The sequence below is a fragment of the Athene noctua genome, chromosome 21 (assembly GCF_965140245.1).
Source record: "Athene noctua chromosome 21, bAthNoc1.hap1.1, whole genome shotgun sequence".
NCBI lineage: Eukaryota > Metazoa > Chordata > Aves > Strigiformes > Strigidae > Athene > Athene noctua.
The window spans coordinates 11,133,106-11,147,120 of NC_134057.1; the positions used below are offsets into that span (position 1 = coordinate 11,133,106).

Genomic DNA, 14,015 nt, shown 5'->3' on the forward strand with positions numbered 1-14,015 from the left:
GCTGCTGCCTGCCCAGGAGAGGCTCCTCTCTTCACCCAGGACAGTCCTGCTGGGGGCACACAACAGGTATATGAGCACTGCTGGTTCTCAAGGTCAGACAGGGTTGGCATTATTTTTTCTCTTAGATCCACATACTCAAGAGAGGGATTGTATGACACATCCTGTGCCTCCTGCATGTTTAGATGAGGAAGCCAAATACCTGAAACGCAGGTTCCTAGGGTAACAGCGCATCTGGGATCAGGTGGGTGACTTCTACTTTCTCTTACGTCAGCACTGAATTGTTTGTACTCCGGCTGCTGCCACGAGCCCTAAGCACAGGTGAGGTCCTGTTGGAAAGAACAGCTCCTTGGTCCGTGCCCAGGGGAGCTCCTGTGTGTAGGAAATGGTGACGCAGCTACCGCATCCACGCAGAGCTGCACAGCTGCTCAGGTTTCCATTTGAAGCCCTTTTTCTCTGTTAGTGTATGTTTTGAGTACTGTGCAAACAAGGCAGCACTCCACAAGCGTGCGTTGCTGGAGGTGGTTGGGTGGTCCCAGGAAGGCTGAGACCTTGCCTTGAATAGCTGACAGCACAGGGCACAGCACGGCAGCCCGCTCTCCCTGCCCTCCGGAATGGTACCTGTGTCCCTTGCCCAGCTGAAAGCTGCCATGGCGGGCGCTGGGGGGTCCCCTGATGTGCTTCACACCTGGGGAAGAGACAAAACCAAAAAAAAAAAAAAAGTCCAGCGTGAAGCCAAGCGATGCACGCTGCGAACGTTCCGGTGGGCAGGAAAAAGGCTGGTGGCTTGCCACCTCCCCCGACGCGTTCCCCTCCTCTTTGCTTTGCCGGGCGGGGGGTGACCGGGTGTGGTCCCAGTTTTGAAGCGGGACAGGGTGGCCGTGGTGGCCTTCGACTGGAGGCGTCCCCGGGCAGCGCGGCTGGGCCGCCCAGGGCTGCGCGGGGCTGCGGGGGCCCGGCGGCCGCTCCGCGCGGGGAGCAGAGACCCGAGCTGCGAGGCCCGTCCTGGGGCGGGGGCCTCCCCCCCGGCCCTGCGCGGGGGCCGCCGCCATGGGGCGCCCCGGCCACGGCGGGGGCGCGGAGCAGCGCCGGCGGGGCTGTGCGGGGCCGTGCGGTGCCGGGCTTGTCGGGACTGTCGGCTTGCGGTTGGTTCGTGGAGCGGCACCGCCGCATCCCCCGCCCCGCTCCCGCCGCTCCTCCGCGCCGCCAGGGGCCGCGCTGCGCGGGGCGGCCTCTCGCGAGAGCGGCCGCGGGGCGCGGGGCAGCGGCGGCGGCGCGGGCCGAGGGGAGCGCGCGGCGGCGGGGCCGGTGAGAGCCGCCTCGGGGGGCCGGGCCGGGGCGTTACCGTGCGGCGGGGGGGGCGTTAATTCGCGCGGGGGGTTTCTCTCAGGAGTCCCGGCGCCGCCGCCCGCTGCGGGGAGCCCCGCGGGCCGGGCGCGTCCCGGCGTTGAGGAGGCGGCGGATGCGGGCCCGGGATTCCGCGCGAGGCCGGCGGAGCGCTGCTGGGCCCGCGGCGCCGGGCAGAGCCGCTCACCGGGAGGCGAAGTGTGGGGCGGGGCGGCGGGCCCGCGGCCCTGTGCGGGACCCGGGCCCTGTGCGGGGCCCGCGGCCCTCCGCCGGGCGAAGGCCGCTCAGGCGGCCCCGCTGGGCCGGGCACGGCCGGGCGGCGCGGTCGGGGAATGAGAATTCTGCGGCGGGCGCTGACATCGATCCATTGCGGAGACATGGGGGGGTTTTGTTTTATTTTGTTGATCTCGCTGTCATTTTGCGCGCGTGAGCCGTTAAGCTGTTAGCGATCCTGAAGTCATCTCGCTCCTTACGTGAAAAGTCAAAACTCTTTCGTCAACAGCTGCGCTTTCCGGAGGTCGTATGAGCGATGACAGTCTGGGCTAGAAACGATCAGGGGCTGCCGTGGGCCGCGTTTACTGAAAGTTTGTTGCTAAGTGGTTGGAGCCAGAGCTTTCAGGGGTTTTGTCGGACATTCTTTCAGCTTTAAACTCGGGTTTTGTGGCTGGGATTATAGGGAAAAGCTGACACAGGAGCTGGGGGGTGCAGTCACGGGAGGGGCAGAGCTGGCAGTCCTGTGACAACCGTTCATAACTGCAGCCAGGAGAGGTGTCGGGGGGCACCCCAGGCCTGTGGCGGGGCTATCTCTGGGTCCATATGCTTCAAGCAGAGCAAGGGACTTGTCACTTGTTTTCCAAAGGGGTTTAAAATGCAGAGTCTGAAAGATAGTTGTGCTGTAACGTCAAATCTGTGTTAAGATAACTGTGTCTTTTCCACTCCGGGGTATCTACTTTGGTATTGTATGTAATTATGGCATCGTGATTTCAGGCCTTCGTATTCAGGTATCTTGTGATTTTTACTTATGTGCCTGCAGTGCTCTACTTAAAAAAATATATTTACGATAGGTGGAATAAGGCGATGATCAGCCTTGTCTCAGGTGTGCAGGTGGCTCTGCGGAGGGCAGCTCTTGTCCCGAGCTCCTCCGGGCTCCCAGAGGCAGTTGCATGTGTTGAGGGCTGACACCGCTCCAGTACGGTGCAACTAGGTAAAAAAATGCCAGGATTTTATAAGGTGAAACTTCAACAATTATAATTCCTCGAGAAGTTAATTTCACTTTTTCTTTTACCTAGAACTGTTAGGGGTTATTTTTTCTGCATGTGGCTTGTTACTTAGGAGCAACCACACGGGGTACAAGATTCGGAGTAAAATAATCTCCCCAGCGATGTCCGTGCTGTACTGTATGAAACGCCTGTTATGTTTGGATGTAAGTGGGAACTCCTGAGGTTCAGCTCGTGTACTTACAGTACTTCACTCCCTGACCACAACTCCCACGTACCTCGTTTGGAACAACAGTTCCTTGAGAGGAACTACTGTTTTTTTGGTGGGCGGGGTGAAATGGCAATGAAGAATTCGGTTCGAACAAGCCAGCTGGTTTAAAACCACAGGTCGGAGAGACCTTTGGAACAGCCTTGGCCTGTCAGCTGAAGGAAATCGTTCCGCATTTATACGCAGAGATGCGAGGTTTTGTTCCCCTCAGCAGATTTTCGCCAGCAAAGGCTGGGCATGGCCATCTTTTTGAGATTATTCAACACCCTTTTGAGATGGAAAACAATGATCCTCCCGAGGGCAGCGGGATGGCTGTGCTGAAAGTGAAAAGCTGGTAAAACCAGTTTTCTGCTGGCCTCGGGGCCGGTTGTGTGGCGAGGAAGGGTTGTCCCCTCCTCCTCTGCTACCCAGGCACCGGCTCTTTAATTAAAATCTAAAAAAAAAAAAAAGGTAAATTTTTTGTCCGGCAGTTTCTGATCTACAAATAAAAGCAAAATAAGGCGAGCAGGGGAAGACAGATCTCGGGGTGGAGGCGGGCAGCCCGTTGGAGGGCTGGAGGTTGTGCGGGGCGCTGGGAGGGGTAACGCTGCGAGCGGGAGTGCTGGCTGCGGGGCGCTGCGGGGCCAGCTCCCGGGGAGGCCTCCGGGTGTTAGTAGCGGCGGTGTAAATGAAGCCTGGTAGTTCCTTTGCGGTGAGGAGCAGTGCTGTTCTCTTGCTGCCGCGTCTGGGCGGTGCGGGGCGCGCAGCTGTAGCCCCGGTGTGCCCGCCCGGCGCGGGGGGGAGCGGTGCGGTGCCCCCGGAGGGTTCCCGGCCCGGGTGTCACCCCCCAGCCCTTGGGGCCGCACCGCACGTGTTGCAAGAAACGGTGGTTTCCTTGCAAAACCCTCTGGGTGCGGTGGGAACTGCCGGCGGGGAGCGGGGGGGTGACCGGGGGGGTGACCGGGGAGGGGAGCGGGCGGGCGCTGTGGCCGCCGGGCGGGGCGCGGGCTGGGCGCCCCGATAAGGCCCGGGGGGGCCGGGGACAGGGCTGCGCACCCCGCCCGCTCTGCCCCCCCGCCCCAGCCCGGCTCCGGGCCGCACCGCACCGCGGGTGCGCGGCGGGGCGGGACGCGGCCGCACGCCGGTGCCGAGAGGCGGTTTGGAGCCCCGGTGCTGCCGGGGGGGTGGAAATGGAACGGGCTCTGTGAGCGGGACGGTGCTGGATTGCTTCCTTCGCTCGGAAAGTAAGTGCGAGTCCAGCTGATGGCGGGGGGGCCCGTCCCGCAGCGCGCCCCGGGGCTGCCGCCGGTGGCAGCCGCGCCGTGCGGGTCGCCGTGGCTCTGGTCATCCCCGCCACGTCTCCTGTCGCAGGAGGAATTGTCTTTCGCTGCCGCGGAGCCGGAGCGTGGGATCTCTGGTATCCCTGAGCGCGCACCCGGCAGCGCCTGGCGTGCCCGGGGCGGGTCGGTGGTCGCCCACCCACACCGGGCTGTGCTGGGGGGCTGCGGCGGTGGGAGGGAGGGAGGAGGGGGGCCTGGCCCGCAGCCTCCTCCGGGACGTTCGCTGTAGTGGGCAGGTTTTGACAAAGCGTAAGAACAGCCATTTTGCAGAGCTGCCTGGCCGGAGGGAAGCGGCGTTCATCCCCTCCGTGCACGCCGTGGAGAGACTCTCGCAGTCCCATGGCACAGCGGAAAAGCCCCGAACCCGGGTGTTCTCAGAGCTCACCGGAGGAGCTTGTGTAAGTTTTTTACATGTGATCGTGCCACTGTGAAGTTGCTAATGCAAAGTGGGAAGCAGCATTGCTTCAGGCATTGAGCCCAGTTCCCTGGCGGCGTCGATTCAGAAACCGCCTGAACGGTAACTGGTTTGGGCTCGGCATTGGCAGACACACAGCTCCCAGCGACATTTTCACAAAAATCTTTTAACTACATTTATCTACCATGTGAGCAGACACGGCAATTATATTTAGCCTTTCAGACTTTGACTCGGTTGTTACGTAAGAGTATGGTGAAGTAAATAATAAAGAACAATATGAATTTTTTTGGTTTACTTTTGCACATATGACAGCTTTTAATATATCTGACATCCTTGTTTTCTTGGCTGGGTATATCTCTGCCTTTGCATTACTACTTTTAGGTTGCAGCTGAGAGTTAGGGCTGCCACTTACATTTTCCTGTAGCTTGTACATGAGAGAGTTGACAGCCAGATAAAACCTAAGGAGCTTACCGTTTATTGACCATCACTAGCAAGGTGAATGTCATGAACATTAAAAAACTGAACCTGTCAGTGAGTCAGAGCGAGCAAATACAAGGACAAAACTGCATTCATAGCACGGAACGGAGAATGGGGTATCTTGGACTTGGGTACCCTAATTTGGTGTAGGATTGACATAAGCTTAAAAAACCAAATTCAAGGTCACTTCTGTTATGCTCTGCACTTTCTAGAAGATGGGGAGTTATGGCGAGGATGGGATTGATTTGGGTGCAGGGGCTTGGGGTGGCTTCTGTGCCCGCTCTGCGTTCCACGGCCGGGGACCACGGCGCCAGGGGAGATGCAGCCTCACAGATTTTTCTGTCAGTTCCCACTTGGCAACCAACCCCTCCTGGCCCTCTGCTCTCTGAAACACAAACCAACCTGTGTCTGGTGGGTCTTGGCTGTAGAAGGATTTTTGGGTTGCAGTTTATATGGTCATGGGGCTTGGAAATTGCAGACTAAATAGCTGCTCGGTAACACAGGTTCTGTGGTCGTCTTGTCCTATTCAAAATACTCTTTTCATTTCCCTCCAGAGGAGTGGTAAAATCTGTGAAATATTTAGATTGGCATATGTGTATACTTTAATTAATTCTCCTGGGAACTTCCATAGTTGTCATTGCTGAAGACTTTTTTTAAATAGAATGTTTACTATGAATCTTCAGTGAGGGCTTCAGGAATCCCATGAAACTTAACAGGAGAATTGGAACTCCTTGGTAACAAAATACCCACTATTTACGAAAAAATGCTTATGTTGATGCTTCCCATTTTTACTAAACCCCCAGATTTAGCTTCTTTCCCTCACTTGCAATTTTGTATCTGAGCCCCTTTTATTTGAGGATACGCTGAAGCCCACCGTGGCTGTGACCGTGGCAAAAATAACGGGCAGCTGCTCTAAGTTTCAGCCTTTGCAGCTCAGGAAAAGGGATCTGTGTGTCAACGCTTGTTTTGTCAGTTGATCAAACTGTATTAGAATTTTCTTATTTCTGGGAGCCGGTTCATTTGCCTGCAGCAGGAAAAAAAAAGAAGGGTGACTGCTGAAACATCTCCTGCGCCTTGCTGGGCCGTTCTCACCCAGCTCGGGCAGAGCTGCTGAACCTGCTTGGATCAGCCCTCAGCTGCTGGAGTTTGCTGGCCAGACACGAAAGCCAGAGGAAGGTGCGTGGCGGGGGAGGATTGCCTAAGCTCCTGTGGTTGGAGCTGTTGTCAAATATCTGTTGGTTTTCCTGTGATTGGGCAAATTCCGTGGGCTGAGGCATTTGAGAGACCATTGTTGCTCCTGGAGAAAGCTGCATCCGAGAAGGCTTTAGAATAAACTTCCTCTTCAGTTAAAGACGAATAGAAACTAGTAAGAATTTTTTTTTTCCTTTGTATTTTAGGAAGACTTCAAGAATGAGTCCACCACAAGATAGAAGTAGAAATTCCTGCAGCAGTGAGCCTCTGGCAAAGTGCCTTCAAGCGAAGAAGGACTTGGAAACAGCTATATCTGGAATTGTCAAAGCTGAACAACAGATTAAAGACAACTGGCGGGAGGTAATTTTAAATTCATTTTAAAAAATGTTTTAATAACTAGCATGACTTTAATGACAGTTTTTATTATTCCAGAGTACTTTCTGTTATGGTGATGGTCTGACATTTTCCTAGAGCCTCGCCAGCATCTTGCTGTGTAGTTTGGTGATGCTCTTGACAGAGGTGTTCCTGTGAGCGTAGGCACACAGACTGTCCTACAGCTCTTGGCTGAAACATCAGAGTAGAGAGGTATCGGGAATGACACTGTTCTTGGTGCTTCTTTAAAAGTAGCCCTGGAACTTTTACTAACTCGAGTGGTGTTGGGTGACTGTGGTTAGCGTTTGAGAAATAAATTGCTCCCAAAATACCACCTACCTGTGACACACAGTATTTTGGAACCTGCACAGCACCTGCTTGTCCCTACGGTGTGAGAGGTGCTCTAGCAGTGGTACCCGTTGCCTTGCAGGTGAAAGCCAAGATCCACAGCCACATCAGCCGGCAGCTGGAATGCCTGCGCAGCCGCGAGGTCTGGCTCTTTGAGCAGGTGGATCTCATCCAGCAGCTCAAGGAGGAGGCCTTGCAGCAGCAGGCACAGCAGCTCTACTGGGTAAGATTGGGTTGTAAATCCTTGCACTGGCATTTTTAAGTAAACTTTGTCCTTCTTGTCCTTAAATTTTCATCTTAGAAGCCAAAACGCTCACATGTGTTTCGTCTCCTGTGCAGTACTTGGGACAATTCAATTGCCTTATTCATCAGCTGGAACGCTCCTACAGTCACGAACTAGCAAACCAGATTTCAGTTTGCCTGGAGAGGTAAATATATTTTATGATGCAAGTTAACACAATTGGTATTTATTTTGATTTATCAATCTGATTTTTGATTTTAGTAGAACTAACAATAGATCTGACTCCCTGTCTCTATGTCTTTGATGGTTCCTAGAAATTAGATCTTTAAAGCAGCCTGAGATACGATTCCTCTCATTTTTTTTAGCTTAGATGGAAAAAACCAGGACTGTGACAAGCAGGGCGGGTACTCATTTGTGCAGATTATTTCAAATATTAGTTGTTGATGGCAAATGAATTAAGGAGAAACTTGTGTTTTGCTGGCTATCCATTCTGTTCCCGGTGTGTGGATAGGCATCTCTGGATTTTTATGCAAGTATTAAAAGTCTTTTTGTTACCTAATTAGTGCCAAGTCAGCTTGGAAGCCTTTTTATGAAATAATGGACTGATTCCCAAAACACGACAGATAAAGAAGACTGTCTGCCCTTTTTTTTTTTTTCCTTTCTGTAACTGTTGTCTTACTCTTTCAGACTGGACAGTCTAACTCTTAAACCAGAGGAGTCTTCCATCCTGAATTTTGAGGCTGACACATCTTACCTTCGCCAGGCTATTACCTCTTTTGGATCAATTAAAACAATGGTAAGCACCGAGACTTTCCTGGGTTGGAATAGTTGAGAAAAATCTTTTTTTTTTGAGGCAGTAGTGGGATATATTCCAAGAAATATTTCTAATTTTAGTTGTACATATTTCTACAGCTTGAAATGGATCTTTTGTACGAGTCATATGTTTAGCTGCAAAGTATATACACAGTGGTTTATTAACTATTTTGTGTAGTTCTGATTTTGACTGAACTTAGATCTAGTTATATACCTGTTATTTTGTTATATCTTGGCAGAGACTGAGGGGATGATGATTGTATTCTTATTCTATTCCAGGAACTGAAAATTAATGTTATGATTTTCTTTAGGTCTTAATAGTTATACCACATAGATGGCTTTCTGTGACACAAATGTTTTGGGATTCTTATGTAAGGAGAGTGTTTCCTGTTATTATTGGAGGTAATTCCCTTAGAGGCAGTGGACTGAAGGTAGAATTTTTGTAGTGAATCTTTCTCCATTCTTGTTTTAGATTTGAGAAAATTGTTAGCCGCGAAGAACTGACCAGTTGGAACTGCACTTCCGCTTTATTGTAGAATTCATCTTGGAAACTGGACAAAACTGAGATTTAAATTAACTTTAACTTTTCTTTCCTTACAGCAAACCTCAGAGAGAGAGAGTACTTCTCCCTGGTTCCCAGGGCAGAATTGTGCTCTCATGAACTGTGAGCAGGTAAGATGAAGACTTGTATCTGTGGAGGTTTAATCGTGTTAAAGGAAAGGCAGAACTGGAGCACAGAGTGTTAGCTTGCTTGAGTAATGCCTTCTGTTTGTTCATGAAGACGTTTGAGTGGCTGGGTTACACGTATCACAACTGGGGGTTGTAGAAGCTGTTGCTCCCCTTTCTTGTTATTTGCTCTCTGAGGAATCTGGGATCACAAACCAGTCTGTCAGTGCAGTGGCTGAAAGTCATACAGGCAACTGAAGATTTACTTTTTTCTTAATTAGAAGGGACTGGTTTTCCTTTTGGTTCAGAAATACTGATGCCTGTTGAATGCCTGTTTTGGTGTTCACCGTAGATTACCTCAGCAATTAGACTTTCTCATAAGCAAGAACGTTCTTTCTCAGCAGAAAACATTGTGTGGGACAGTGAGTGCCTCGCTTGCTGACTGGTTACTTGGAAGCAGGCCTGGGGGTGTTTGCCAGGCTCCGTATATTCCCAGCACCAATCTGGAAGAATGGATTATGCAAAAATACGTGTCAGAGCCCAGCCAGGTAAGCCTGTTAGACACTAACTGAGTCTTTAATAAAGGGGCAAACGCTGTGTGCTTGCAGGCGGAGCGGGCTGGGAATGAAACCACCTGTAACTCCCCTGCTCTGCCTCGTGTTCAGCCAGTACCTTTGCACTTCCTATTGGAATGCTCCAAGCTGTAACTGTGCTAACACTTACTGAACGTTGTCTTTTAGTGTTAACGGATGCATTTCAATGTGTCTTTACTAGGATTTAAATTCTTCCAAAGTCTGTTACTTTGAGCAAGCCTGGGGAAATCTGAAAGATTTGGAAAACTGGCTCCTGCAGAATCAACAGCGTGATGTTGGTGAGAAGACAGAGTCCCCTGGCCGCAAGGATTCCACCTCTAGTTCCAACTCGTCCTTTTCCACTATCGGAAAGGTGGAGGAATTGGAATCCCTTGGACAAGAAGAGATGGACCTTTCTGACTGGCTGCTCACTCCTGACACTGAAAATGGAAGTACTGCTTCAGATGAGAAATGGAAGTATGAATTTAAACCTTTTAGGGAAGAATTTAATTTCAATGATTGGCTCCTCAAAGCTGAAACATGTACCAGTTGTCGTGGTAGCCAGATCAAAAGTGTGGAAATTGAGAACCTGGGAAATCTGAAGTGCCTGAATGAGCATCTTGATGGAAAGAAGTCACCCGTTACCTCTGCTGTAAATGCCTGGCTTCTCCAGCATCCCCAGGCCCCCTTTAAAGTGGAAGATGTCTGCAAAGCTAACGAGCTGTGTGCCAGCTTTTCAGAATGCGTGTGTGATGAAAACTGTGGAAGAGAGGCTTTGTGTAAATGGCTTCTGAAGAAAGAAGGGAAGGATAAAAATGGAGTTCCAGTCAGCCAGAAAGATGTACCAAACCCTGAGCAGGAGAAGACCAAGTCTGCAGCTAATACCTGGCTTAACCCTGCGCAGCAGCTCACAGGGGAACCCCTTAGTGCGGAGAAAGCAGATTACTCAGCAGAGATCGCAGAACCCTTCAAAGTGTTGCTGGAAAGGCCTCTGACGAGCTGGCTGGCCACGTCTGAGCACAAAGCAGAAAGCCCAGAAGAAAAGGCGAGTAGGGAAAAAGCAGATAATAGTTTCAAGAGTCCCTTCCTAGACCTCCTGGCTCCATTCCACCTCCCCTTGAATGTAAACAGTTGGGTGTTGACTTCAAACAACCTAGAAAATGTGAACCCATCTCCCCCGGAAGATAAATGGCTTCTACGCAAGAAAGCACAAGTGAGCATGTTCATAAGCTTGTGTCACTGCTGTGTCTTGAGCTGATGTGCTGGGTTTATTCTTGCCAAATTTAATGCCTGCCTTCTCTTCTAAATTTGTAGCTCTGGATAATACTGACGGTTTCAAGGGTTCTTAGCTCTTTTAATGTTTTCAGTGGTTATTACTTAGTTACTTAAGTAGATGAGGCCAGTGTTTAACACACAGAAAGTTAATTTTGAAGCACAGCTAGGCTTACTAAATGAAGAAAGTATTAATCTTGAAGACTCAGAAGGCAGTTTTATTTTTTTTTGTGAACATTTGACAGAATTTGAAGATGCACCAGAATGTATTTGTGTTTGGAGCTCAGTTACTCATGTGGCTTCTCTTTCAGGACTTTGGCCTTCCTACAGTTTGTGACCTTTTTGCCTGTATGAAACTCAGTGGAGATAAGGAGAAATGGCTGTATCGGACTCCTTTACAGGTAGGATGCACAGAACGTGTCGGAAGAGCTGAGCCTAAACGTGGCTCGGGGGTGCAGAACACAGACGGTGGCACCTAACTGGTGTCTTCAGAGTTCTCAGTACGTAGTGTTGAACAGTGTTATGATTTTCTCCCCATATACCTTTTTAACAGCTTGGACCATTCTGTTTTTTCATTGTTCCTCCTCTTTTGATCACAAGCCAGGGAGAGAATAATGTTTTTGAGTAAATCACTCTTCAGCTGACTGACACTTGCTAAAGTGTTGGTACCTTCTAATGTAACCGGTATGTGCAATTAATGTCTACATTTTGTGGCAGCTTCTTTCTTATCTCGGTGGTGTATTCACAGCTGACGTCATGTTTCTCCTCTCTGCCAAGATAACTCTTTATCACTGTTTTTGAAATTAATCAAAAAAGTCCTTAGCAGGTATACTAAAAACCCTAAAAGGCAAGATACTCAGTTCTAGGAAGTGTTTTAGTATGTTTTCCACACCCCCTCCTCCCCCGGGTGTCTTACACACGTTTTTTTTCCAGAAGCGTTGCTTTCTGTTTCTTGAAGAGAATAACCCCATTTTAAACTTGTTTAGATGTGAAGAACTGGAAGCATTGACATCGTCCCCTTCCTGCTGATCAATCGCACATCACGCTGAGTGACTGCAGCCAGCTGGATGCTTGTGTTTGTGTTTGCCCGTCTGCTTTTTCTTCTAGAATTATTACAAAGATTACTCATAGAACAGAGTTATGGTGCAGAGGATGCCTTTTTTGTTATGATTAATTCTGAAATGTAAACCCACTGAGCATAAGCAATCTGATACTCTAGGGGTGTTAGTAAATTCCTGTCTGTTATGGGACTACGTGAATCTTCTCTAATGGGTTGTCACTTGAAGTATGTTGAAGCCAGTGCAAGTGTAAAGCCACATCTCTGGTGCTGTGAAACGTCCCCCTTCGGCAGGGGCTGCAGAGGCGTTCCCGTCCCTTCCAGCTGCTACAGCTCTGGTGTGAGCTGGCTACCAGCTTGCTGGGATGGCAAGATACCTTGGGCTGACTCTGGAAGCAATTTCTTTTACTGAGCAGTTGTTAACTTTAAAAGTTTCATTTGCACCCTGTATCGGTGCCTCTCCCGGCTGAGGTGGTGGTGTCCAGTTTTTGAAGAAGACATGAATTTATGGGACCTGACACGTGATGGGAGACTTGGCAATTTAGTTTTGAATGAAAACTTTTCTTGCCATCTTTGAGCCATTCAGAGAACAGGGTAGGGTGTTAATTTTTCATGCATCAGTAGACCAGAGCCTACCATGTCCCCAGCTTTTAAAAACTATTTGAATTTCACTGAAAAAGCTGTAAGGTGACGTTTATGTTTCTGCTGCTTTTAGAAAATTCATAATAAACTTTTCTTGACTAAACCACTGGAAAGTTGGCATCTTAGCCACATAATATTTAAAGGTAATACTTGGGGAGTTTGATGCCTTCTCATCAGATTGAAATTGGGAAACACTAACTTGGCAAACTGGGTGGCTCCCACTGACCCATTTTAGAGATATTGAAGCTGTGATTTCCATGTTCTGCCCATGAAAGTGGGGTCAGGTACCTCTGACCCGAGAGCTGTGGACGTCACATGAGTGACCCCTCCTTGGGTATTGAGCATTTTGAGCCTGTAGGAAGGAGCACGGAGATGGCAGATGGAAACGTGGATCACGTCTTGCAACGTGCGTGAAAAACTGAAGTTACGTAGTGTCTGGTGCAACTTCTACTCACTTAACAAATTGCTTCTGGTGACTATAAAAAAATCTTCCCCTTGTCCCCCTTCCTGCAGCCTGCCTGGGAGTAAAAGTGAGTTCAGTTCTTCACCACCCTGTAGAAAAGAAATTGTTAGTGAGATCCAACCTTGGTATCATTCTGCAGGTGAACACGTTCCTGCTGACAGATCCTGTGCGTTTGTTTAAAAATGAGTTTTCAGCCTGGGAGGGGGACGCTGCACCTCTGAAACCAGCCCTGAGCCTCCAAGCTCTCCTGAGCGGGCTGCGTGTCAGCGGACCACTCCAGGCTCTCGTACTTTCAGAGTTGGGGCTTCCTGCTGGACGCAGGAGGGTGGTTTTGAAGTTCACTTCCCCCGTTGCAGCTGCCCCTGTTGCTGCAGGGGACAGGGGCTGTCCTCGCTCCAGTGCCAGCCCCATCTGATGAGCAGCTGAAGTTCCTGCAGGTGATTGACGTGCAGCCCACCTCTAAAAACCCCTTGTAGTTGTCATTGTGTGCTTTGTCACTTCCTTACAAACCTTTAAAACTTGGGGGTATGTAATCCTTTACTTACTCAACTGACTTGTTATCACTAATTGATATTTATGTAAAACATCGATTAGTCTTTTCCATTAAAAAATAATTGCAGCCAGCGGGTGTGGTGTCTCCTTTGCAGGGTGGGTAACGGGACCCGCTGCGGCGCATTGTAGGGCCGTGGAACGGCTCTGTGACTGCGAGTCAGTTCCTCTCAGACTCTGCTACTCTCCTAGTTTCTGAACATTCCCTTCCCTGCGTGTTTTGGTTTATTTCTGTATCGTTAAACTCTCCTGAGCCAGCGTGCAGCTGGGCCTGGCCCGCCTCCCTCAGCGTTCCGGTGTGGGTGTGCACACGTGCAGTCTCTCTAAGTGGAGCAGAGGGTCTGTGTTGGGAGCTGCCCTGTGCACAACTCCTGACCTAAATGTTTAACTTCCAAAGACAGGGTAAAAAATACCTCAGGCCTTTTAAAGAGAAGGAAGACAGAGCAGCAGGAGCAGAGAGTGCTCTTCCCGGCTTCTCCAGGTATCAGTTGGGGATCTTTTGTGCAATCTGAAGTTTCCTGGATTGTACGAGGAACGGGGTCCTCTCCAAAAGGCTGAATTCTCTCCCTCCCTGTGGAGCTGGAGCAGTTACCTCCCACTCCTCCCGCAGCTGAGTTTCTGTTACTATCCGTGAGAGCGTGGGGCTCTACGGCTCTCTCCAGGGGTGGGAGCGGGCCCCAAGGGCTGCTGTGGGCAGGCAGGGAAGGGCCCAGCTCCGGAGCCAAGAGCAACGGCCACGGCCTGTCTGCCACGCAGGGAGCCAGGACGAGCCCCTGCAGGTGTGTCAGG

General features: G+C 50.4%; 1 protein-coding gene across 5 annotated transcripts; it reads left to right on the plus strand.

Moving 5' to 3' along the window:
- Positions 1 to 1,224: 1,224 nt before the first annotated feature.
- Positions 1,225 to 13,300, plus strand: NCOA4 (nuclear receptor coactivator 4). Of its 5 annotated transcripts, none has more exons than XM_074924233.1 (10): positions 1,225 to 1,305; positions 6,438 to 6,591; positions 7,034 to 7,174; positions 7,291 to 7,379; positions 7,880 to 7,988; positions 8,606 to 8,677; positions 9,073 to 9,219; positions 9,446 to 10,456; positions 10,827 to 10,916; positions 11,502 to 13,300. In XM_074924233.1, the coding sequence occupies exons 2-10, from the start codon at positions 6,451 to 6,453 to the stop codon at positions 11,505 to 11,507; spliced, it is 1,806 nt and encodes a 601-aa protein (XP_074780334.1). In that variant the 5' UTR covers positions 1,225 to 1,305; positions 6,438 to 6,450; the 3' UTR covers positions 11,508 to 13,300. The 5 variants fall into 5 exon arrangements, with proteins under 5 accessions (XP_074780334.1, XP_074780335.1, XP_074780332.1 ...); XM_074924234.1 differs by lacking the exon at positions 1,225 to 1,305 and adding an exon at positions 3,944 to 4,052; XM_074924231.1 differs by lacking the exon at positions 1,225 to 1,305 and adding an exon at positions 4,349 to 4,546.
- Positions 13,301 to 14,015: the final 715 nt, after the last annotated feature.

What these genes read in the sequence shown, in the direction of transcription:
- NCOA4 (XM_074924231.1), top strand. Translation starts at nt 4,488, where the DNA reads ATGGCACAGCGGAAAAGCCCCGAACCCGGGTGTTCTCAGAGCTCACCG. An exon ending in ACGTGTCAGAGCCCAGCCAG is followed by an intron (nt 9,220 to 9,445) that starts GTAAGCCTGTTA and finishes TGTCTTTACTAG; the next exon opens with GATTTAAATTCTTCCAAAGT. An exon ending in TTCTACGCAAGAAAGCACAA is followed by an intron (nt 10,457 to 10,826) that starts GTGAGCATGTTC and finishes CTTCTCTTTCAG; the next exon opens with GACTTTGGCCTTCCTACAGT.